At 42.2% G+C, this 23,819-nt stretch overlaps 1 protein-coding gene across 2 annotated transcripts in view; it reads left to right on the top strand.

The window, feature by feature from the left end:
• The window catches only part of alcama (activated leukocyte cell adhesion molecule a), a 57,893-nt gene that overhangs the window by 15,284 nt on the left and 18,790 nt on the right, over positions 1-23,819 (top strand). For both annotated transcript variants that reach the window (XM_021563297.2, XM_021563296.2), the window contains exons 2-6: positions 7,871-7,977; positions 9,208-9,427; positions 10,120-10,184; positions 20,263-20,350; positions 23,427-23,597. In XM_021563297.2, the coding sequence (XP_021418972.1) occupies positions 7,871-7,977; positions 9,208-9,427; positions 10,120-10,184; positions 20,263-20,350; positions 23,427-23,597 (651 nt within the window). The remainder of the gene's footprint in view (positions 1-7,870; positions 7,978-9,207; positions 9,428-10,119; positions 10,185-20,262; positions 20,351-23,426; positions 23,598-23,819) is intronic.

The raw sequence follows: 23,819 nt of genomic DNA, 5'->3' as shown, positions 1-23,819 counted from the left end.
TCTATAGAGTTCTATTATCTATGTGAGTGACTGTCCAACACACCACCACCTGTTGGTATGTTGGGCACCTACTGACCCAAAACATGTTTTTTTTTCTTTCTCAATAACTACGTTTCCATCCACAGTTTTTCTGTGAGAAAAGTCAGCAGCACCACCCTGCATTCCACTGTATTGTAATGTTTTTAAAATTGTGTAACTGCCTTAATATGGCTGAACCGCAGGAAGAGTAGCTGCTCCATTGGCAGCAGCCAATGGGGATCCATAATAAATACCAAGATCCAGCAACCTCGCACAGCCATTGATATCCAGCAACTTCGCACAGCCATGGAAGAGGAGTGGGACAACATTCCACAGGCCACAAGCAACAGTCTGACAACATTATGTGAAGGAGATGTGTTGCGCTGCATGTGGCAAATGGTGGTCACCTCAGATACTGACTGGTTTTCTGATCCACTCCCCTACCTTTTTTTTTCAGGTATCTGTAACCAACCGATGCATATCTGTATTCCCAGTCATGTGAAATGCATAGATTAGGATCTAATGAATTTACTTAAATTGACTGATTTCCTTATATGAACTGAAACTCGGTAAAATCTTTCAAATTGTTGCATGTTGCTTTTATATTATTGTTCAGTGTAGTAACAAAAAGATCAGATTTTGAGGTCTCCAAAACACGTACCTTTGCCAAATGAAAATGGAAGAGATGAGCTCTGTCAAAATATCACAACCGCTGTTCCTTTGCGACCCATGCGTGAGCACGCAGCAGCATCACCTACAGTAACATAAACTAATTGAAATACTATTGTGTTCTTTGAAAGCTATTTTTTTTTCATATTCTAATGTTACCGAAGTCTTTCATAAACACAACCAAAGGACAATTTTTCTGATAGCAGATATAAAATAATTGTTTGACTTTTAGAATGTTGCAGTCAAATGGCTGCTCATTGATGTAGTAGTAAGGGTTGTAGTGAGGCCCGGCAGTTTAAGTGTTAAAGCCTACATTTTGAATTCAGAAAATCCATGGCCCGTAAGTTAAGACATGCAGGAAATTAGTCATTCTGTTTTTTCATTAACGCATGTTCATTTTGTGTGTTTGTGTGTGCTTGTGAGCATGTGTGTGTGCATGAGCATCCACATTGCTAAGTGCACATATTAAAAGACAAATACCAGACACTATGCAGGGCACCGGGCATGTTCTGTGCATTTGGAGGGAGAAAATGTAACATTCTTACCCTCGTGGTATAGACCTTGTTATTTTTCCTCCCCTGTCTCTGGTTATGAGGGCTAGACTAAACAAACAGTGGGGATCATGACCTTCTGTGCCATTCGGCTACCAGCAATAAGTCAGGGCTTGATCACTTGCAAGGCAGTCTTCTTCAGATGGTGCCCACACACAATTGAGGATGCCTGGTCATTCTTTAAAAGTAACTTCCTCACCATTTTAGATATGCATGCTCCGTTCAAAAAATGCAGAACTAAGAACAGATATAGCCCTTTGTTCACTCCAGACCTGACTGCCCTTGACCAGCACAAAAACATCCTGTGGCGGACTGCAGTAGCATCAAATTGTCCCCGCGATATGCAACTGTTCAGGGAAGTCAGGAACCAATACACACAGTCAGTCAGGAAAGCAAAGGCCAGCTTCTTCAGGCAGAAATAGTGCATTCCTGTAGCTCTAACTCCAAAAAGTTCTGAGACACTGTAAAGTCCATGGAGAACAAGAGCACCTCCTCCCAGCTGCCCACTGCACTGAGGCTAGGTAGCACGGTCACCACCGATAAATCCATGATTATCGAAAACTTCAACACGCATTTCTCAACGGCTGGCCATGCCTTCCTCCTGGCTACTCCAACCTCGACCAACAGCTCCGCCCCCCTCGCAGCTACTCGCCCAAGCCTCCAGCTTCTCCTTTACCCAAATCCAGATAGCAGATGTTCTGAAAGAGCTGCAAAACCTGGACCCGTACAAATCAGCTGGGCTTGACAATCTGGACCCTCTATTTCTGAAACTATCCGCCGCCATTGTCGCAACCCCTATTACCAGCCTGTTCAACCTCTCTTTCATATCGTCTGAGATCCCCAAGGATTGGAAAGCTGCCGCAGTCATCCCCCTCTTCAAAGGGGAGACACCCTGGACCCAAACTGTTACAGACCTATATCCATCCTGCCCTGTCTATCTAAGGTCTTCGAAAGCCAAGTCAACAAACAGGTCACTGACCATCTCGAATCCCACCGTACCTTCTCCTCTGTGCAATCTGGTTTCCGAGCCGGTCACGGGTGCACCTCAGCCACGCTCAAGGTACTAAACGATATCATAACCGCCTTCGATAAAGGACAGTACTGTGCAGCCGTCTTCATCGACCTGGCCAAGGCTTTCGACTCTGTCAATCACCACATTCTTATCGGCAGACTCAGTAGCCTCGGTTTTTCTAATGACTGCCTTGCCTGGTTCACCAACTACTTTGCAGACAGAGTTCAGTGTGTCAAATCGGAGGGCATGTTGTCCGGTCCTCTGGCAGTCTCTATGGGGGTGCCACAGGGTTCAATTCTCGGGCCGACTCTTTTTGCTGTATATATCAATGATGTTGGTCTTGCTGCGGGCGATTCCCTGATCCACCTCTACGCAGACAACACCATTCTGTATACTTCTGGCCCTTCCTTGGACACTGTGCTATCTAACCTCCAAACGAGCTTCAATGACATACAACACTCCTTCCGTGGCCTCCAACTGCTCTTAAACGCTAGTAAAACCAAATGCATGCATTTCAACCGTTCGCTGCCTGCACCCGCTTGGTGCTTGTTGCTGTCATTATGCCAATGGTCAAATGGGGGCCAGAGGAGGATTTTCAGATCTTCTGAAGTTAATTTGGATTGAGTGTTATATATGAGTAATTACAGAGAGGACTGCAGGCTAGATGGTTGACTGACTTGCTAGAGTCTATCCGAACTAGTGTCAGGACACTGAAATGTGGAAATACAGGTAACTATCAAAAGAAAGGAAAGACCAGCATCAAGTGTCTTAAGGGCGTTGGGCCACCATGAGCTGCCAGAACAGCTTCAATAGATTCTACAAGTGTCTAGAACACTATTGGAGAGATGGTGGTGGAAAATGCTGTCTCAGGCCCCGCTCCATAATCTCCCATAAATGTTCAGTTGCGTTGAGATCTGGTGACTGACACACACACCATTTAAACCCCATATGCTCCTTTGAGAACCCTCTTTCAACATCACTGAGATCTTTTCTAACCATGGTAGCCAAAATAATGGGCAACTGGAAATGTTTATAAATGTCCCTTGTTGATGAGATGTTAATTGCTTAATTAACTCAAGATCCCACCTGTTTGGAAGCACCTGCTTTCAATATACTTTGTATCCATAATTTACTCATGTTTCTTTTTATTTTGTGACCAACCTTAGCAATCCTCCTCTCTCTTAGTTTGATCAACAAAAGCATGGCAGGGAAGAGGGTCTTTATGTCGGTAATGGTCTTGCAACCTTTGCTGAAAGATTTATCTTTGTGGAACGGTTTGACCCAGCATTATAGAGGGCATTCTGTGAGTCTATTGGCGGCATGCAAAGGAAAGTGATTGAAACTACTTTGAGTGTTGGAGGACAGGGAAAAACCCTTAGGAATTTACATTTTATTTACATATGTGACTCACCACCTGGATTCGGTCTTATGTAGTACAATTTGAAATGGTGTTTTTTACATTATATAAAAGTAGAGACTCAGAGCTACAAAATGGAATATAACGCACTGCATTGTTGAGGAACAATGGGAAAGTAATTCTGCTTTGAAGGTTGATAAATTTGTAAACTCACTTTTGAGAAAATGGCCTTTGAATGTTTTGGGATCTGCTGAAGAGCTCTTCGTTGTCTACACTCATTCAGCATCGTTCACACCCTCTTAAGCTTTAGCCCCACCCATCTCGTTTCGCCCTCGGAGCGTTCAGAGCGCACACTTGATTTGTGTACCTGGATAACACGAAAACAGCCTAACCAGCTCTGCGGGCACATTATTCCATTTCTGTTAGTCACATGTCTGTGGAACTTGTTCAGTTTGTCTCAGTTGTTGAATCTTGTTATGTTCATACAAATATTGACCTTTTTTTGCTGAGTTTATATGGCATACCTATCCGAACTCCTTTCTCGGCATGTCCAGCCCACTCATTATCTCAGCCAATCATGGCTAGTGGGAAGATTGCCTCCCTTGTGCAGCTAATCCCTTATTCCACATAGAGACACATTTTTATTTTGACAGGTGAAATCATTGAATTTGTTTTTAGTTATTCGCACACCTGTACAACCACATGAAGGCAAACTTCCTCATATTTTGAGCCTGTAATTAAATTATTCAAAAGCTGTCAAAGTACATTTCTCAGTATCGTCATTCTGAATAAGTTCTAAGAAATCACGAAACATTAATATTAGATGTGCGTGAAGCATGGAATGAGTTAAACTCTAGTTCTTTATACAAATTCATATAGTTTACTTGTAGTTTGACAGCAAAGAAAGATTGTCCACCGACACTTTCCTCATAGTACAAGTATAGTATGCGCTTGAGGAAGTAGTTTAAAGGGTATAGGCCATGGAAATAAACATCTGTTCCCTGGTCAAAAGCATTCAATCACCTGTACAAGATAACAACCATAGCACTTCTCAGCCAGAGCAAATCCGTTGGGCACAGACATCAGTTCAACGTCTAGTTTTGATTTACATTTGGTTGAGTCGTCAACTAACGTGAGTTCAACGTGAAATGAACAAAACACTTCACCAGGTCATTGGATTTAGTTAAACGTTGGGTAAAAAAAAAAAAAAAGACAAATGCCCTTACGTTTTGAGTTTTTACAAATCCTATTAGTTTCCCACGTTGATTTAACGTCATCACACGTGGAAATGACGTGGAAGCAACATTGATTCAACCCGTTTTAAACCAGTGGGAACAACCCCATTGCTGCAGGTCAGAATGAGTTGCCAGGGTTTGTTTTTGAGGAAGGGCAGTTACTAGTCGGAGAGTATTTTATTTTTATTTGAATGCACACACTTTCATGGGCTTACATGGAGCACTAGGCTGACTGCACAAGCTGCTCCTATCATACTTGGAGATTTTTCCCTCCAATTCCAGACAGCTCAGCATGGGGTTATCAGAGGGCAGCTTCATTTAATTCTCGGATGAGACTGGGCTGTTCAAACCAGACCAGCATTCCCGGTTCGCTACATTCGTCAAGTGCACCTAAAGTATTTCGAAAGAACATTTTGAGCCAGGTCTGGAAAATGTCAAGGTCTTCTATTTTGTGAAATACGTTTTATTTTGTGTAAGTGGAATTAGGAGAAAAACAGTTGGTTAGAATCCATTTTGAGTCCCTCTCACATACTCACTTTGAAAGGTTAGCGTCTTCTCAAATTCCAAGCAATAAAGTTTGATGTATATCTTTGACTCAAACAATGAACTTATTGAAGGGACCTTGAGTCAGACACTCACACCACTTCCTCAATTGGCTCTTGTGCATTTTAGCAGTTATATTTAGAGTACTCTTAACTATAAGCTCTGTGCTGAATTGTCTTGTACCTCATGTCTTATATTAAGTGACCAAAATCACATGCGCCTATTTTCTTCATCAGCACCGTAATACACTTACGCATGGGATATTGAGAGTGTAAATAGAATGGGAACATGAGGCTACTTAGGCAAGTGCAAATGCCACTTTGTCTGTGTACTGTTGATTTGTGTTGGGATTTCCAATAGCTTATTGCTTTGGTATGACCAGAATTTGAACTCTGCCTTGCTCTGCTTCTTTGGCATAAAAGCTCAAAGACAGCAAGGAACCTATAGAAGTGGTTGGAGCGAGAAGATCCCTCCAGTCCTGCTCCCTGTGACCTGTGCCATTCATCTCCTCTCCTAAAGCTGTCCAACTCACTGCCTGGCGGGGCCTCATTGTCACCATGGCAACCTCTACCATAGGGCCTGCTGTTTTCCTGGAAAGAAATGGTTACGGATGGCAGTGTGGCTCAGCTGCCTCGTCGGGGTGTTGGACCCTAGCTTACCACTGTCACATATTACTCACAGAGAAGCACTTTGAAATGGGAACTGTTTGGTTGGGAAGGTGCTACACATAGGATTTGCACACACAATTTTTGCATTAAATTATATTGTTTCACAGTAATACTTACCAGCCAGTGTACTGTTTGACTGTGATATTTGCCTATTGATTTCTACCGCTGGAGTGGCATCTGTTGTCAATCTGGGAGCAAAACGAAAGTTACTTTCGGTTTAGGTCCACCAGCTTCCATAGTGGTTTTTGTCCATCAGCTTCAAACAGCTGTTAAAACTATATTTGTTATTGTAAAGATATTTTACAGGAATCTAGATGGTACAATGATTCCCTTCACTATTCAGTGCTTGTTTTCTCACATAAACTGAAATTGAGCGAACAGTGTAGAATTTTTGCAACCAGGAAATTAGTGATTTCCACTAGATAACACCGCCCCAAAGTCAGAACAGCCTTCTCAGTTTGACAGCAGATGCCGCTCCGGCAGGATAAATCAATAGGCGAATATCACAGCCAATCACAACACTGGTGGGTAAGTAATACTGTGAAACAATATCATTCCACTATTCGCGCCAGATACGCTACATGACCAAAAGTATGTGGACACCTGCTTGTCGAACATCTCATTCCAAAGTCATGGACATTAATATGGAGTTGGTCCCCCTTTTGCTGCTATAACAGCCTCCTCTCTTCTGGGAAAGCTTTCCTCTAGATGTTGGAACATTGCTGCATGGACTTGCTTCCATTCAGCCACAAGAGCATTAATGAAGTTGGGCACTGATTTAGGTGATTAGGCCTAGCTTGCAGTCTGCTTTCCAATTAATCCCGATGGGGTTGAGGTCAGGGCTCTGTGCATACCAGTCAAGTTCTTCCACACCGATCTCAACAAACCATTTTTGTATAGACCTCGCTTTGTGCACGGGTGCATTGTCCTGCTGAAACAGGAAAGGGCTTTCCCCAAACTGTTGCCACAAAGTTGGAAGCACAGAATTGTGTTAAGATTTCCCTTCACTGGAAGTAAGGGGCCTAGCCCGAACCATCAAAAATAGACGCAGACCATTATTCCTCCTCCACTTAACTTTACAATTGCCATTATGCAAAACCCAGATTTGTCCGTCAGACTGCCAGCTGATGAAGCACAATTCATCACTCCAAAGAACGCGTTTTCACTGCTCCAGAGTCCAATGGAGGCAAGCTTTACACCACCCCAGCTGACAGTTGGCATTGCGCATTGTGATCTTCGGCTTGTGTGTGGCTACTTGGCCATGGAAACCCATTTCATTAAGCTCCCTACAAACAGTTATTATGCTGACGTTGCTTCCAGAGACAGTTTGGAACTTCGTAGTGAGTGTTGCAACGGGGGACAGACAATGTTTTACGCACTACGTGGTGGTCCTGTTCTGTGAGCTTGTGTGGCTTACCACTTCGAGGCTGAGCTGCTGTTGCTCCTAGACGTTTACACTTCACAAATAACAGCACCTACAGTTGACCGGGGTATCTCTAGCAGGGCAGAAATTTTACAAATTTAATTTTTGGAAACCTATGACGGTGCCACGTTGGAAGTGACTGAGCTCTTCAGTAAGGCCATTCTATTGCCAATGTTTGTCTATGGAGATTGCATGGCTTTGTGCTCGACGTTATACACCTGTCAGCAAGGAGTGTGGCTGAAATAGCTGAATCAGCTAATTTGAAGGGGTCCCCACATGCTTTTGTATATATAGTGTATGTATATTATGGACATTTTCTGAAATTACAATGCCATTTTTTGTGGAAAATCCTGTGTTGCACTTTCAACATATTCTTTAATTTTTTGTTTTTCAGTTCGTAGCACAGTAACTGTGATAGGCTTGTACGGAGAGACGATCGAAGTGCCGTGCAATAATGGAGCTGCCAAGCCAGTGGATCTTATCTTCACTAAATGGAAATATGTAAGTCGTCTTTTTACTGTCATTTGTCTCCCATTGTCTGTTCCAGATACAGATGTAGGTCATCCAAAAGCTGAAGTCAAACAAACAGATTTTAAATCAGCACATTTAACACACACACACATTCCACATGATTATTATCCAAGAGAACATGACAACAACCGTAATGAATCATTAATGAGACGGTCTAGACAGCGCCTAGAGACGGAACACGTTTTTGGTGGTTGAAACCCTGTTCCACTGTTCCCTGTTCCACGGTTAAATCTCATATGTTGTAATTCAATCCAAGGCAATAACATACATATTATTTTAAAACAATTCATCCAAAGTAATTTTTTATACACCTATTTATATTGAGAAGTGGCTGTCCCAAACCCTAACTCCTAAAATTCATAATTGAGAATGAATCAATTCATTATATATATATTTTTTATTTCAATAGAACATCTTGAGTTCTTCTATTATTACATTGAATGATAATGATCTAATTAGTAGTTTATTTTTAAACATCTTTCTCAAAAAAATGCTGTGCTCTACTGTATTATACTCAAGTTTACTCTACTTGAGTTTCTTACAATTGAAGAAAGGGCCGATGGACTCTTGAGACCACATCAATTTGGTATTTAACTTGTCATGGTCTCAACTCACTGAGTCTGGGTTTGTATTTTGGGACCAATATCCTGGTATAAATCTTGGTCTTGAAATGTTAGATTCCGTGATAGAAATGTGAAGATCATTTCCGATTTAGCCGACATGCAGTGTTTATTGTGAATGCAGTCTGCCTTTAAATTTAATTGCGGATTAAATAAATCCCCTAATCCCCTATGCTCTCTGAGTGCATTGTCTGAGCAGTTCCAGCCCATAGGAATCCCCACCCAGAATTCCACAAATGATCTTTTAACAAGGCACACCTGTTAATTGAAATGCATTCCATGTGACTCTCTCATGAAGCTGGTTGAGAGAATGCCAAGAGTGTGCAAAGCTGTCATCAAGGCAAAGGCTATTAGTTAGCTTTGATGTCTTCGCTATTATTCTACAATGTAGAAAATAGTAAATTTTGGACTGGTACTGTACATAAAATACATTAAAACAATTACAGTGAAGGCTACTCTTGACTCAAGGTCAACACAAATCTGTGTACAAATCTGGCTCAAGATGAAAGTGTCTGATGAATTGCTGAAGTCTGACTGTGAAACTTAACGTGACGGTCCTCTGTGGCTTTGCTCAAATCAGAAGATGGATGACGGCACCTCCGGAGACCTCTTGGTTAAGCAGGCGCACAAGGAGCAGGCCCAGATCCAGGCCATGGACGGCTACAAGGACCGAGTGACCATCGCGGCCAACTCCAGCCTCATGATCCAGGGGGGTTCCCTGGTGGACCAGAGGACCTTCACCTGCATGGTTGTGTACGGCTCCAACCTGGACGAGCACCCTGTCGACGTCTTGGTCCACAGTAAGTAGTAGCTACATCTGGGTTCATTAGGTACAAAATAAAATGGATGTATCTTAAAGCCTCCCCTTGTTGTGGCGAGCTTGAGAAGCCTTTGAAAAGATTCAAAATAGTGGGTGGATTGAAATCAACATTTAATCTCAGACCTAAAGTGGAAGCTGTGATGACACTTAATGTAAAAACATGTCTCCCTAGGCACTGGATGACATATTCAAAGTCTAGAAAAGTTACAAACTTTTTGATGGAGATGCACAGGTACAAGGTTTCGCTTCACTTAGACAAACCTGTTCTCCCTTGGGAGGTCACTTCTGCTTCGGGGATAGCCTATAGGCGCAGGCAGAAAAAACAAATATATACGATCCTGATCGAAACATTGTCTTATGTGTGTGTCTCAGTGAATCACAGGGGAGCATTACAGAGTTAGGGACATTACCTTTTTCAAGGGAACCTTCAGGCCTGGTTTCGTGGGGTTGTCAGACACCACACTGAAGGCAGGATGAGAGTGTATAGATGGATTTATTTCCATAGAGAATGTAGTACTAATTCTATGCAACTTGTTGCCATATTGCCAACCAACCATAAGTCCAGCCTACGTCATCCACTCATTACACTATGTAGTAGTATTACTGGTTAAATTTGAGCATTGAGTAGAGCATTTACATTATTCACGGGTTTATTGTTTATCGTTTTTGCAGAGAAGCCGTTGCCACCACAGATAAAAGACAAAGCCAAAGAGCTGGAGAACGGCAAACTGACGTCGGTAAGTAGAACACATTTAACACAGAACATAGCAGACTTTTTTCCACAACTCACCAACTATAAATACTGAACGAAATATCAACACAACATTAAAAGTGTTGGTCCCATGTTTCATGAGCTGAAATAAAAGATCCCATTAATGTTCCATATGCACAAAAGCTTATTTCCCTAAAATGTAAACACATTTGTTTACATCTGTTAGTGAGCATTTCTCTTTTGCCAAGATAATCCATCCACCTGACAGGTGTGGCATATCCAGAAGCTGATTAAACAGCATGATCATTACACAGGTGCAGCTTGTGCTGGGGACAATAAAAGGCCACTCTAAGATGTGCAGTTTTGTCACACAACACAGTGCCACAGATGTCTCAAGTTTTGAGTGAGCGTGTAATTGGCATGCTGACTGCAGGAATGTCCACCAGAGCTGTTGCCAGAGAATTTAATGTTAATATCTCTACCATAAGCTACATCCAAAGTTGTTTTATTGAATAAGGCAGTACGTCCAACCGGCCTTACAACTGCAGACCACATGAAACCACGCCAGCCCAGGGACCTCCACATCCAGCTTCTTCACCTACGGGATGGTCTGAGACCAGCCACCCGTCTCGCTGATGAAACTGGGTTTGCACAACCGAAAAATTTCTGCACAAACTGTAATGTGTGCTCTCCTTCTGTTCTTGATCAGTACCCTTGCTGCAGTATTCTGTATGTTTTGCAGTTGACCAATGGCTTTCTTGAGTAGACCAGACAGGAGAGCATTATAGTAGTCAAGCCTGCTGTAATAAAAGCATGGAGGAGTTTCTCTGTGTCAGCCTGAGAGAGAAATGACCGCACCTAGGCAATGTTTCTCAGGTGGTAAAAAGCTATTTTGGTCACATTCCTAATGTAGTTCTAAAATGTTCTAAAATAACACCTAGTTTTTTTACCTGGTGTTTTATCTTTATTGCCCGTGAATTAAAATGTGCTGCCAGATTCTCTCTCTGTGCTTTGGCTCCAACAATAAGTACCTCGGCCTTGTCTTGATTTAGCTCGAGGAAGTTGTGAGCCATCCATGTATTTAAATCACTAAAACAGTCTAATCATTTATCCGTGGCGCTAAAATCCTCAGGAGACACAGAAACGTAAAGTTGTGTATCATCTGCGTAGCAGTGAAAATCAATGCTCTGCTTTCTGATAACACTGCCAAGGGGTAACATATATAAACTGAACAGTACCCAAACCAAAATCAAACCTTATGGAATGCCACATGTGATATGCATTTTCTCTGAGTTATGTTCACCAAAGGTGACAAAAGACTCAACCTGTTAAATAGGTCCTAAACCAATTTAGACCAATCCATCTCTCCAGTCTGTCCAGATGGACATCATGGTCAACAGTGTCAAATGAAGCACAAGGACATAGAGCTGTTTGGCATCTGTGTTGGCTTAAAGATAATTTACTACTTTAACTAAGGCTGTCTCTGTGCTGTGGTGGGCCTGAAAACCAGATTGGGAATTTAAAAAAAATACAGTTGGCACTTAAAAAATAATTTTGCTGTATGAAAACCAATTTCTCCAAAATTTGCTTAAGAATGGAAGGTTGGAGATTGGCTGAAAATTGCTAAGAGCTGAAGAATCAAGATTAATTTTCTTCAGAAGGGGTTTCAAGTTAGAAGTTTTTAGTGCTGTGGGCAAAGTGCCTGTGAACAGGGAATGATTAACAATAGCTTGCACTTATTTAGATATGTAAAAACTGTTTTGAAGAAGGTGGTGGGGATCGGATCGAGAAGGCAGTTAGAAGGCTTAAGTTGTGAATGTGATATCACTTTCCCGAACATGTTTATGTCAACCAGGGACAATAAATCCATAGCGCCTTTGCGTGGTAGGCTAGGGCACATATCATCAAACTTCTCATCAGGTCTTGCTTGACTGATACCCAGCATAATGTTTGTTATCTTATCTCTGAAATATGGGGTAGGATTTATCAGATCATCAATGGTCGAGAAGAGCACTCTCAAATGATTCTGATTAATAGTGATCAAGTTAGAAAAATGAGCCCGTCTGGCATTTCTAATTGACTTGTTATATATGCCAAGTTGCTCTCTCAGAATATGATAATGGTCCTGCAACTTTGACTCTATCCACTTCCTCTCTGTCTTGCCATTCATCCGCCGCCATCATCTCATGTTTCAGCATAATGCACAGAAAATTGCCCAGTTTTTAGCATGGCCTACATACTCACCAGGCATGTCACCCATTGAGCAATCAATCAATCAAATGTATTTATAAAGACCTTTTTACATCAGCCGATGTCACAAAGTGCTGTACAGAAACCCAGTCTAAAAACCCAAACAGCAAGCAATGCAGATGTAGAAGCACGGTGGCTAGGAAAAACTCCCTAGAAAGGCCAGAACCTAGGAAGAAACCTAGAGAGGAACCAGGCTCTGAGGGGTGGCCAGTCCTCTCTGGCTGTGCCGGGTGGAGCTTATAACAGAACATGGCCAAGATGTTCAAACGTTCATAGCAGCAGCACGACCAGGTGGACTGGGGACAGCAAGGAGTCATCAGGCCAGTTAGTCCTGAGGCATGGTCCTAGGGCTCAGGTCCTCCGAGAGATAGAGAGAGAGAATTAGAGGGAGCATACTTAAATTCACACAGGACACCGGATAAGACATGAGAAATATTCCAGATATAGCAGACTGACCCTAGTCCCCCGACACAAACTATTGCAGCATAAATACCTGAGGATAAGACAGGAGGGGTTGGGAGACACTGTGGCCCACCCGATGATAGCCTCAGACAGGGCCAAAGGCAGGATATAACCCCACCCATTTTGCCAAGGCACAGCCCTCACACCACATGAAGAATATCTTCAACCACCAACCTACTATTCTGAGACAAGACAGAGAATGACACACGAAGACCTCCCCCACAGCACAAACCCGAGGGGGGCACCAACCCAGACAGGAAGATCACGTCAGTGACTCAACCCACTCAAGTGACGCACCCCTCTAGGGACGGCATGGAAGAGCACCAGTAAGCCAGTGACTCAGCCCCTGTAATAGGATTAGAGGCAGAGAATCTCAGTGGAGAGAGAGGAACTGGCCAGGCAGAGACAGCAAGGGCGGTTCGTCGCTCCAGTGCCTTTCCGTTCACCTTCACACCCCTGGGCCAGACTACACTCAATCATAGGACCTACTGAAGAGATGAGTCTTCAATAAAGACTTAATGGTTGAGACCGAGTCTGCGTCTCACATGGATAGGCAGGCCATTCCATAAAAATGGAGCTCTATAGGAGAAAGCCCTGCCTCCAGCTGTTTGCTTAGAAATTCTAGGGACAGTAAGGAGGCCTGCGTCTTGTGACCGTAGCGTACGTGTAGGTGTGTACGGCAGGACCAAATCGTAAAGATGGGTAGGAGCAAACCCATGTAGTGCTTTGTAGGTTAGCAATAAAACCTTGACATCAGCCCTCAACAGGAAGCCAGTGTAGGGAGGCTAGCACTGGAGTAATATGATCCAATCTTTTGGTTCAAGTCAAGATTCTAGCAGCTGTATTTATTTAGTGCTTTATCCGGGTAACCGGAAAGTAGAGCATTGCAGTAGTCTAATCTAGAAGTGACAAAAGCATGGATGAATTATTCTGCATAATTTTTGGACAGATTTTTGCAATGATACGACGATGGAAAAATGCTGTCCTTGAAATATTCTTGATATGTTCGGCAAAAGAGAGATAAGGGTCCAGAGTAGCGCCAAGGTTTTATTTGAGATGACTGTACAACCATCAAGAGTAATTGTCAGATCCAACAGAAGATCTCATTGTTTCTTGGGACCTAGAACTAGCGTCTCTGTTTTGTCCGAGTTTAAAAGTACATTTGCCGCCATCCACTTCCTTATGTTTGAACACAGGCTTCCAGGGAGGGCAATTTTGGGTCTTTCATCAATGTACAGCTGTGTATCATCCAAATAGCAGTGAAAGTTAACATTATGTTTCCGACTGACGTCACCAAGAGGTAAAATATATATTGAAAACAATAGTGGTCCTAAAACGGAACCTTGAGGAACATCGGAATTTACAGTTGATATGTCAGAACACAAATCATCCACAGAGACAAAATGATATCTTTCTGACAGATAAGATCTAAACCAGGCCAGAACTTGTCCATGTAGACCAAGTGCAGTCTCAGTGCTATGATGGGGTCTAAAACCAGACTGAAGCGTTTTTGTATACATCGTCTTCAAGAAGACAGTGAGTTGTTGCGCAACAGCTTCTTACATTTTTTGGGAGAGGAATGGGAGATTTGATATAGGCCGATTTAGTTTTTTATATTTTCTTGGTCAAGGTTTGGCTTTTTCAGGAGAGGCTTTATTACTGACACTTTTAGTGAGGTTGGTACACATCCGATAAATAGAGAGCCATTTATTACATTCAACATAGGAGGGCCAAGCACAGGAAGCAGCTCTTTCAATAATTTAGTTGGAATAAGGTCCAGTATGCAGCTTGAAGGTTTAGAGGCCAAGACTATTTTCATCATATGTCAAGAGATATAGTACTAAAACACTTGAGCGTCTCTCTTGATCCTAGGTCCTGGCAGTATTGTGCAGACTCGGGACAACTGACCTTTGGAGAAATACGCATATTTAAAGAGGAGTCCGTAATTTGGGTTGTCAGAGAATAGTAGAATATTATCTGCCATGACTACAAGGTCCGATAGGAATTCAGGGAACTCGGCGAGGAACGCTGTATATTACCCAGGAGGCCTGTAAACAGTAGCTATAAAAAGTCATTGAGTAGGATGCATAGATTTCATGACTAGAAGCTCAAAAGACAAAATACAGTCATTTAAAAAAAATGTTTTATTGAAATTTGCTATCATAAATGTTAGCAACACCGCCTTTGCGGGATGTAGGAGAAGAGGCCTCATGTAACACAGTAAATTCAGCAGGCTTTAGCCATGTTTCAGTCAGGCCAATCACATCAAGATTATGATCAGTGATTAGTTAATTGACTATAACTGCCTTCGAAGTGAGGGATCTAACATTACGTAGCCCTATTTTGAGATGTGAGGTATCACAATCTCTTTCAATAATGACAGGAATGGAGAAGGTCTTTATTCCAGTGAGATTGCTAAGGCAAACACCGCCATGTTTAGTTTTGCCCAACCTAGATCGAGGCACAGACAGTCTCAATGGGGATAGCTGAGCTGACTACACTGACTGTGCTAGTGGCAGACTCCACTCAGCTGGCAGGCTGGCTAACAGCCTGCTGCCTGGCCTGCACCCTATTCCATTGTGGAGCTAGGGGAGTTAGAACCCTGTCTATGTTCATAGATAAGATGAGAGCACCCCTCCAGCTAGGATGGAGTCCGTCACTCCTCAACAGGCCAGGCTTGGTCCTATTTGTGGGAAAGAGAAAGAGGGCCAATTATCTACAAATTCTATATTTTGGGAGGGGCAGAAAACAGTTTTCAACCAGCGATTGAGTTGTGAGACTCTGCTGTAGAGCTCATCACTCCCCCTAACTGGGAGGGGGCCAGAGACTATTACTCAATGCCGACACATCTTTCTAGCTGATTTACACGCTGAAGCTATGTTGAGCTTGGTGACCTCTGACTGTTTCATCCTAACATTGTTGGTGCCGACGTGGATAACAATATCTCTATACTCGCTATACTTGCCAGTTTTAGCTTTAGCCAGCACCATCTTCATATTAGCCTTAACGTCGGTATCCCTGCCCCCTGGCAAACAGTGTATGATTGCTGGATGATTCGTTTTATGTCTAATACTGCGGGTAATGGAGTCACCAATGACTAGGGTGTTAAATTTGTCAGAGCTAATGGTGGGAGGCTCAGACCCCGTAACGGGAGGAGGAGAGACCAGAGAAGACTCGGACTCTGACTCCGGCTCATTGCTTAATGGGGAGAACCGGTTGAAAGTTTTTGTCGGCTGAATGAGCGACACAGGTTGAGCATTCCTACAGCATTTCCTTCCTGAAAGCCATGAGAAAGTTGTCTGGCTGCGGGGACCGTGCGAGGGGATTTATACTACTAATCTGTACTGGTGGCACAGACACTGTTTCATCCTTTCCTACACTGAAATTACCCTTGCCTAACGATTGCGTCTGAAGCTGGGCTTGCAGCACAGCTATCCTCGCTGTAAGGCGATCGTTCTCCTGTATACTATGAGTACCGCGAATTAGAAGGCATCATGTTAATGTTACTACTTAGCTTCGGCTGTTGGAGGTCCTGACGAACCATGTCCAGATAAAGCATTCGGAATGACAAAGTTGAATGAAAAAGGTTGAGCGAGGAGAAAAATAAAACATATAAAACGATAATTAAAAAGTTAAAACCGTAAAGTTGGCAGGTAGCAAAGAAACGTTAGCAACAAACCGCACAGCAGCACGTCAACAAGTCTACAAGTTGTGACCTGAAATGACAGAGACAGGAACACAATGGTGAGGCAGCAATTACACTTCCTGCAATTCTAGGACGAGCATGTTTGTGATGCTCTGGATTGACGTGTACGACAGCGTGTTCCAGTTCCCGCCAATATCCAGCAACTTTGCACAGACATCGAAGAGGAGTGGGACAACATTCCTCAGACCACAATCAACAGCCTGATCAACTCTATGCGAAGGAGATTTGTCGCGCTGCTTGAGTCAATGGTGGTCACATCAGATACTGACTGGTTTTCTGATCCACGCTCCTACATTTTAAAAAAGGTATCTGTGTCCAACAGATGCATATCTGTATTCCCAGTCTTGTGAAACCTATAGATTAGGGCCTAATGAATTCATTTAAATTGACTGATATCCTTATATGAACTGTAACTCAGTAAAATCTTTGACATTTTTGCATGTTGCGTTTATTTTTGTTCAGTGTAGATGTAAACTGTTGGGAGTCAATCCACCAGAATGCAATGTACATTTCTTTTGGATCTCGAGTCGCCTTTTTTATTACTATTCTCGCCTAACAATTGAAACATTATTGAAGAGCTTATTGCACTTTTGGTCTGTGTGTGAGAGACGGAAAGCGAGAAAGACGTCTACACTGATAGCCCGTGAAAGGGATGAGGTGAGGCATGCGTGGTTCATACACCAATCTAATTACAGAAGTTAAAGTCAAGTCAAAATAGGACTTTGAATGATGTAGAAATAGGTACTGTACTTCGCAACACCTGAATTAAAAGAGGTTGTCCTTTTGTCTAAGAAACTTAAGAATGGAATGAAATTGTAGTGCCTAGTTACTATGTCTGATAATAATAGATAATATTATAATGTGCGTGTGTGCATGTGCCTGTGAGATTTGTGTTGGAGGTTTCCATTTGGTTGCGGAGGCTTACTGGTTCCAGACTCTTTTTCGTTGTAGTTCCACTTCTTGCAGTGTTTGTATTAGCAGAGACTGAGGGATGGTATCCAAGGAGAGGAAAAGGTGGGGGGGACTCTGTTTTGAGACAACGCCCACTGAGGTATGTCATGTTCAAAGGGCTCTCTCTCACGCTCTTTCTTTCACTTGCTTTCACACTCGTTCTCTCTCTCTCTCGCTCTCTCTAACATGCACATGCATACGGAATGGAGCGCCTTCTCAGACAGCTCACTTCGAGAGCAGTGAGTCACTTCAAAGCCAAAACATTCCAGTTTCAGACTTGATATACGGTGTTACCATGTGCGTGCGTGTCATCAAAAGATGACTGCCATGTGAGGGTTCACAGCCTTGACTTATTGCTGTCTAAAAACCGATCGTTTTTTAGTGTCACAGAAGACGGAGATCCCCACTGCCCTGTATAATGTCTGTTATTTGTTAGTGTCTGGTTTGTGTGAGTGTGGGTTTCTTTAGGACAGACAGACACATTTAATGAAGTTGTGAACAGCAGCTCTGCCACCAGTGGTGGGGGGTGTGGCATGATGTATTGTAGCAGGATTATTTCCTAGGGCCTTGTCCATTATCTGCTGTTGACGGCCCGCCCAGTGGGCCCCCCGCTTCCATCCTTCTGCCTCGCTCCTCTGGAGGGGGGTTCGATTCCTCATGCCACCCCACACGCCCTAAACTATGCATCATCCGACATACCTACACTGCCTGTGGCTCACACAGCCTGCAAATACTCCTCAACCCACTTTGAGCTTTATCCCCCTGCCTAGCGGATGCACGCACACACACACACACACACGGTTGCCTGCACATCTTTATTGATGAGGCTCACACTTTTCCTGTGATGGACTTTTTGCGCTTTCATTTTTCTCCATCCGATCCAGGTTGGCAGTGTTTGTTTGGGGATGCGTTGCTAAAATAAGGCCTCTGCAGTCCGGTGCCAACTGTCACGGTGGAACTTTTAGAACCTTCATGGTTAGACCGGAGCTAGCTGTACCTGTCAGGTATACAGCCCATCCCATTTCCAGGAAATTACATGTCCTCAGATCAGTCCGACAGGCCACTTTCTTCCAAAATGGAATGTAAATAGTAGGGGAGTCGATCAAAAAGGTAATCACAGCCTTATGTTGTCATGATAACGATAAGGATTGTTATTATAGATCTACAGTGAGCTCCAAAAGTATTGGGACAGTGACCATTTGTTTTGGATTTGGCTGTACTCCAGCATTTTGGATTTGTCAGCTTTAATTTGAAGTTATTGTCTTACATCGGATGACCCGTTTAGAAATTACAGCACTTTTTGCCCATCGTCCCCCCCCCATTTTAAGGGACCACTTATATGTGTATTAAAGTAGCAAAACGTTTATATATCATAAGTTTAAAAAAATGCTAATCTCCCCTGTCATTGTAATGGTGAGAGGTTAGCATGTCTTGGGCATGATATTTGTGCGTCTAACTTTCTCACTCATTATTATTCATGATTCATTGAGGATTATCCGTGATCATGGTAGCATCCACATTAATGTAGAAGTGTTTCGAAACATATTCTTATTTACAATGAAAGTGACTCCAAAATGGCACAAAATATTATTTACCATTCTATTCTATTGGGCACAAAATAATCTGAAACACAACCAAAACAAACAGGAATGGCATCCAACACATTTTTAGAGTAACAAGCTTGATGCGTGCTATCAATATGGGATCAAATACTTAACTTTTTATTACACATATGTGAATTTGTCCCAATACTCTAAAAGAGATGTAATTTCTAAGCGGTTCACCCGATATAGATGAAAAAATCCTCAAATTAAAGCTGACAATCTGCACTTTATTGAGTGGCACAGCTGTCTAGCTGTCTAAGGCACTGCATCTCAGTGCTAGAGGTGTCACTACAGATCCTGGTTCGATTCCGGGCTGTATTACAACCGGCTGTGATTGGGAGTCCCATAAGGCAGCGCACAATTGGGCCAGCATCATCCGGGTTAGGGTTTGGCCGGAGTAGGCCGTTATTGTAAGTAAGACTTTGTTCTTAACTGACTAGCCTAGTTAAATAAAGGTTAAATCATTTTTAAAATGTTGTTTACCTCATAGTCATTGTATAATTTAAAATCTAAAGTTCTGAGGTACAGAGCCAAGACAACAACAACAAAATTCACTGTCCCAATACTTTTGGAGCTCACTGTATAAATGCATACAGTCATAATCAACATTCCTACCGTGGTCGATTACCAGGAAATGTTCCAAAGTACTACAAACATTTCAATGGGCAGATACACAGGTTCTACACAGGTATATGCAGATTATAGACTGATATATAACAACCATATAACATGGAAAGAATCTGGCTATCTGGACCAATGACTCAGCTTTTATCAGTGTGGTAGGAAATGACACATGACACCAGTATTTAAAGGGCACTAGTCTCCTTTGTTCTCTCGGTTTCTCTAGTCATGCCCCTGAATGCTGTTTACTCTGACCGTCATACAGTAACCACTGGGCTCCAGGAATAGAGATTCAGCAATGAACTCTCAGTGCATCCATATATAGACTGTACACTTTCACTTTAGTCTCTTAGGGCTGGTTCCCCGGACACAAATGTAGTAGCCTTGTCCTGGATTAAAAAGCATTCTCAATCTCCAAAAGATCTCCAAAATAATCTGTGTCTAGGGAACCAGTTCTTAATAACGGAGCTGCTTTTGGTTTGATTTGTTATGTTTTTTGTCTCTTTCAGCTAGGCGTGTGTACGGCCGCAGATGCAAACCCTGCCGCCGTAATCATGTGGTCCAAAAACGGCAAGCTGCTGGTGGCTGATGGAAAGAGTATGTCATCACGTCTTGTCCCACCAACAGCCGCACAAACAGTCAGACAACAGTCTTTGAATCTTTGTTTTCATTTCAACAACTCCCTACTTGTGACACCTTTTGCTAGATTTATGTAGAAATATCCACTGGGGCTGATTTGCTTGATCCTTTCTTGCTGCAGCTTTCTGCTCCTCTGATTGTAGTATTTTTAAAACATCTGTTTAACCTTTCAATTATTTCTGGTACCAGTGTGACCTAAATAATTATCGCCCCATTTCCAAACTCTCTTGCCTAGTAAAGATTCTAGAATCATTGGTAAATACTTAACTTAGATCCTTTTTTAACTACGAAATGTATTCTAAATGTACACCAGTCAGGTTTCAGACCATTTCATAGCACCATCTCGGCGGCTACTTTGGTTTAAAATGATGTTCTTAATTGTTTGGATAAGAAGAATCACCGTGCAGCCCTTTTTATTGACCTGTCTAAAGCCTTCGACTCTGTGGGTCCCAAATGACTTATTTCTTAATTCTGGACATAACAAAGGGTGTCATACAGGGGTGTGGTGTATGATATTGCCCCCACAGCTGACCAGGCTCTGTCAAAGCCTTTTGTTGAACTGAAATTGGTACTTAATGCAGGTAAAACTAAGTATATGTTATTTTCCAAATCACAAACATTTATCTGATGATTTATGCATGATAGTGCTTTCAGAAAGTATTCAGACCCATTTACTTTTTCAAAATGGTGTTGTGTTACAGCCTGAATTTAAAATGGATTAAATGTTTAAAAAAAATGTCACTGGCCTACACGCAATACCCCACCCCATAATGTCAAACTGGAGTCATGTTTTTAGAAACGTAAAAAAATTCATCACAAATGGAAAGCTGACATGTCTTGAGTCAATAAGTCTTCAATCCCTTTGTTATGGCAAGCCTAAATAATTACAGGAGAAACGATGTAAATAGCTTGCATGGACTCACTGTGTGCAATAATAGTGTTTTAACATAGGCAATTATCTGTAAGCTCCATCAGTCGAGCAGTGCATTTCAAACACAGATTCAGCCACATCGACCAGGGAGGTTTTCCAATGCCTCGCAAAGAAGGGCACCTATTGGTGGAGAGGTAAAAAAAAAATTTTTTACAAAAGAAACAGACATTGAATAAACCTTTGAGCATGGTGAAGTTATTCATTTCACTTTGGATGGTGTATCAATACACCCACTCACTACAAAGATATAGGCGTCCTTCCTAACTCAGTTGCCGGAGAGAAAGGAAACCGCTCAGGGACTTCACCATGAGGCCAATGCTGACTTTAAAAAAATACAATACAAAATATTACTGAGTACCACTCCATATTTTCAAGCATAGTGGTGGCTGCATCATGTTATGGGTATGCTTGTAATCGTTAAAGACTGGGGAGTTTTTCAGGACAAAAAATTAACGTAATGTATCTAAACACAGGCAAAATCCTAGGGGAAAACCTGGTTGTGTATGCTTTCCACCAGAAACTGAGAGATGTATTATCCTTTCAGCAGGAAAATAACCTACAACACAAGGCCAAATCTACACTAGATTTGCTTACCAAGAAGACAGTGAATGTGGTTGAGTTTTGAGTTAAATCTACTTGAAAATATATGGCAAGACCTGAAAGTTGTCTAGCAATGATCAACAAACAATTTGACAGAGATTTTGAAAAGTATAATGGACAAATGTTGCACAATCCAAGTATGGAAAGCTATTATAGACTTCTAAATATTCACAGCTTTAATCACTGCCAAAGGGGCTTCTACAAAGTATTGACAGGGGTGTGAATAATTATGTAAATTAGATGTTTGTATTTAATTTCCAATACATCTGCAAACATTACAAAAAAATGCGTTTTCACTGTCATTATGTGGTATTGTTTGTAGATGGGTGAGGGGAAAAATGCTTTAATTCATTTTGAATTCAGGCTGTAGCACAACAAAATGAGTCAAGGGGTATGAATACTTTCCGAAGGCACCATACGTACACTGAACAAAAATATAAACTCAACATGTAGTGTTCGTCCCAGGTTTCATGAGCTGAAATAAAAGATAGCAGAAATGTTCCATACACACAAAAAGCTAATTTCTCTCAAATTCTGTGCATGTGGCAGGTAGCCTAGTGGTTAGATCATTGGACTAGTAACTGAAAGGTTGCAAGATCAAATCCCCGAGCTGATAAGCTAAAAATTGGTTGTTTTGCCCCTGAACAAGGCAGTTAACACAATGTTCCTAGGCTGTCATTGAAAGTAAGAATTTGTTCTTAACGGACTTTCCTGGTTAAATTTAAAAAAATGTACATCCCTGATAGGGTGCATTTCTCCTTTGCCAAGATAATCCATCCCCCTGACAGGTGTGGCGTATCAAGGAGCTGATTAAACAGCATGATTATTAAACGGGTTCACCTTGTGCTGGCCACTCTAAAATGTGCAGTTTTGTATTATAACACAATGCCACAGATGTCTCAAGTTTTGAGGGAGTGTGCAGTTGGCATGCTGACTGCAGGCTGTATAGGGTGGCGCACAATTGGCCCAGCTTCGTCCAGGTTAGGTGAGGGTTTGGCCGGGGTAGGCTGTCATTGTAAAATAAGAATTTGTTCTAAACTGACTTGCCTAGCTAAATAAAATAAATTAAACAAACATCTGACGTTGATTTTCCATTAGAATTTGGTTATGCTTTTAGATGGTTGAAAGCATAGTGATAACACTTCAGAAATTCAACAAACTTTTAACTGTCTTTTTGAGGGGGTGAAAATAGATTGTAATCTCATTGATCAACATATCAACCAAATATGACCCAATTCTTCTTGTTGGAATGAGGTGGAAAAGGTCAAGGGGTCTGAATACTTTTCCGAATGCACTGTACATACGAAATTAATAGGATAAAATATTCACCACCTATTGACAGTTGTAAATCTCAGTCTGGATTCAGGCTATCCCATATTGTTACACTTCACCTTTAGACTGTCATTTGCTTCATCTCTCTCTCCTCTTCTGACCGTGACAACTCTTACCACCAGTGAGTGACTCATCCTCTTATTTGTTTGCTCTGTTTGTTTGCACTCTCAGCCATCATCATCACGCCCAGTGTGAAGATGGATCCGTCGACGGGCCTGTCCACTACCACGTCCGGTCTGCAGTACACAGCGGTGAAAAGCGACGTGGGAGCCAAATTCACTTGCACCGCCAAACACAGCCTGGAAACACAGGTGTCCGCTCCCGAGACCTTCATCATTCACTGTGAGTGGACCACACTGCCCCCTGGAGGTCTTTGACCTGCAGTAGATGTACATGAACCTGTCACAGAAGGAGTGATAATCATGTATTAATATAGTCTGTTTTAGGATATTCAGCACATGCTTTAATCAAACCTACAGCCCTTGGACGTATCCAGTAGGAACAAAATGGACGAAAATTGAGTATAATGGGAAAAGACCCATACGGTAGAAGAAAAAAATATAT

Source organism: Oncorhynchus mykiss, chromosome 15 (genome assembly GCF_013265735.2).
Source record: "Oncorhynchus mykiss isolate Arlee chromosome 15, USDA_OmykA_1.1, whole genome shotgun sequence".
In the NCBI taxonomy this organism is placed as follows: Eukaryota; Metazoa; Chordata; class Actinopteri; order Salmoniformes; family Salmonidae; genus Oncorhynchus; species Oncorhynchus mykiss.
The sequence above is the reverse complement of the archived record's forward strand: the minus strand, read 5'-3'. Positions and strand labels throughout refer to the sequence as shown.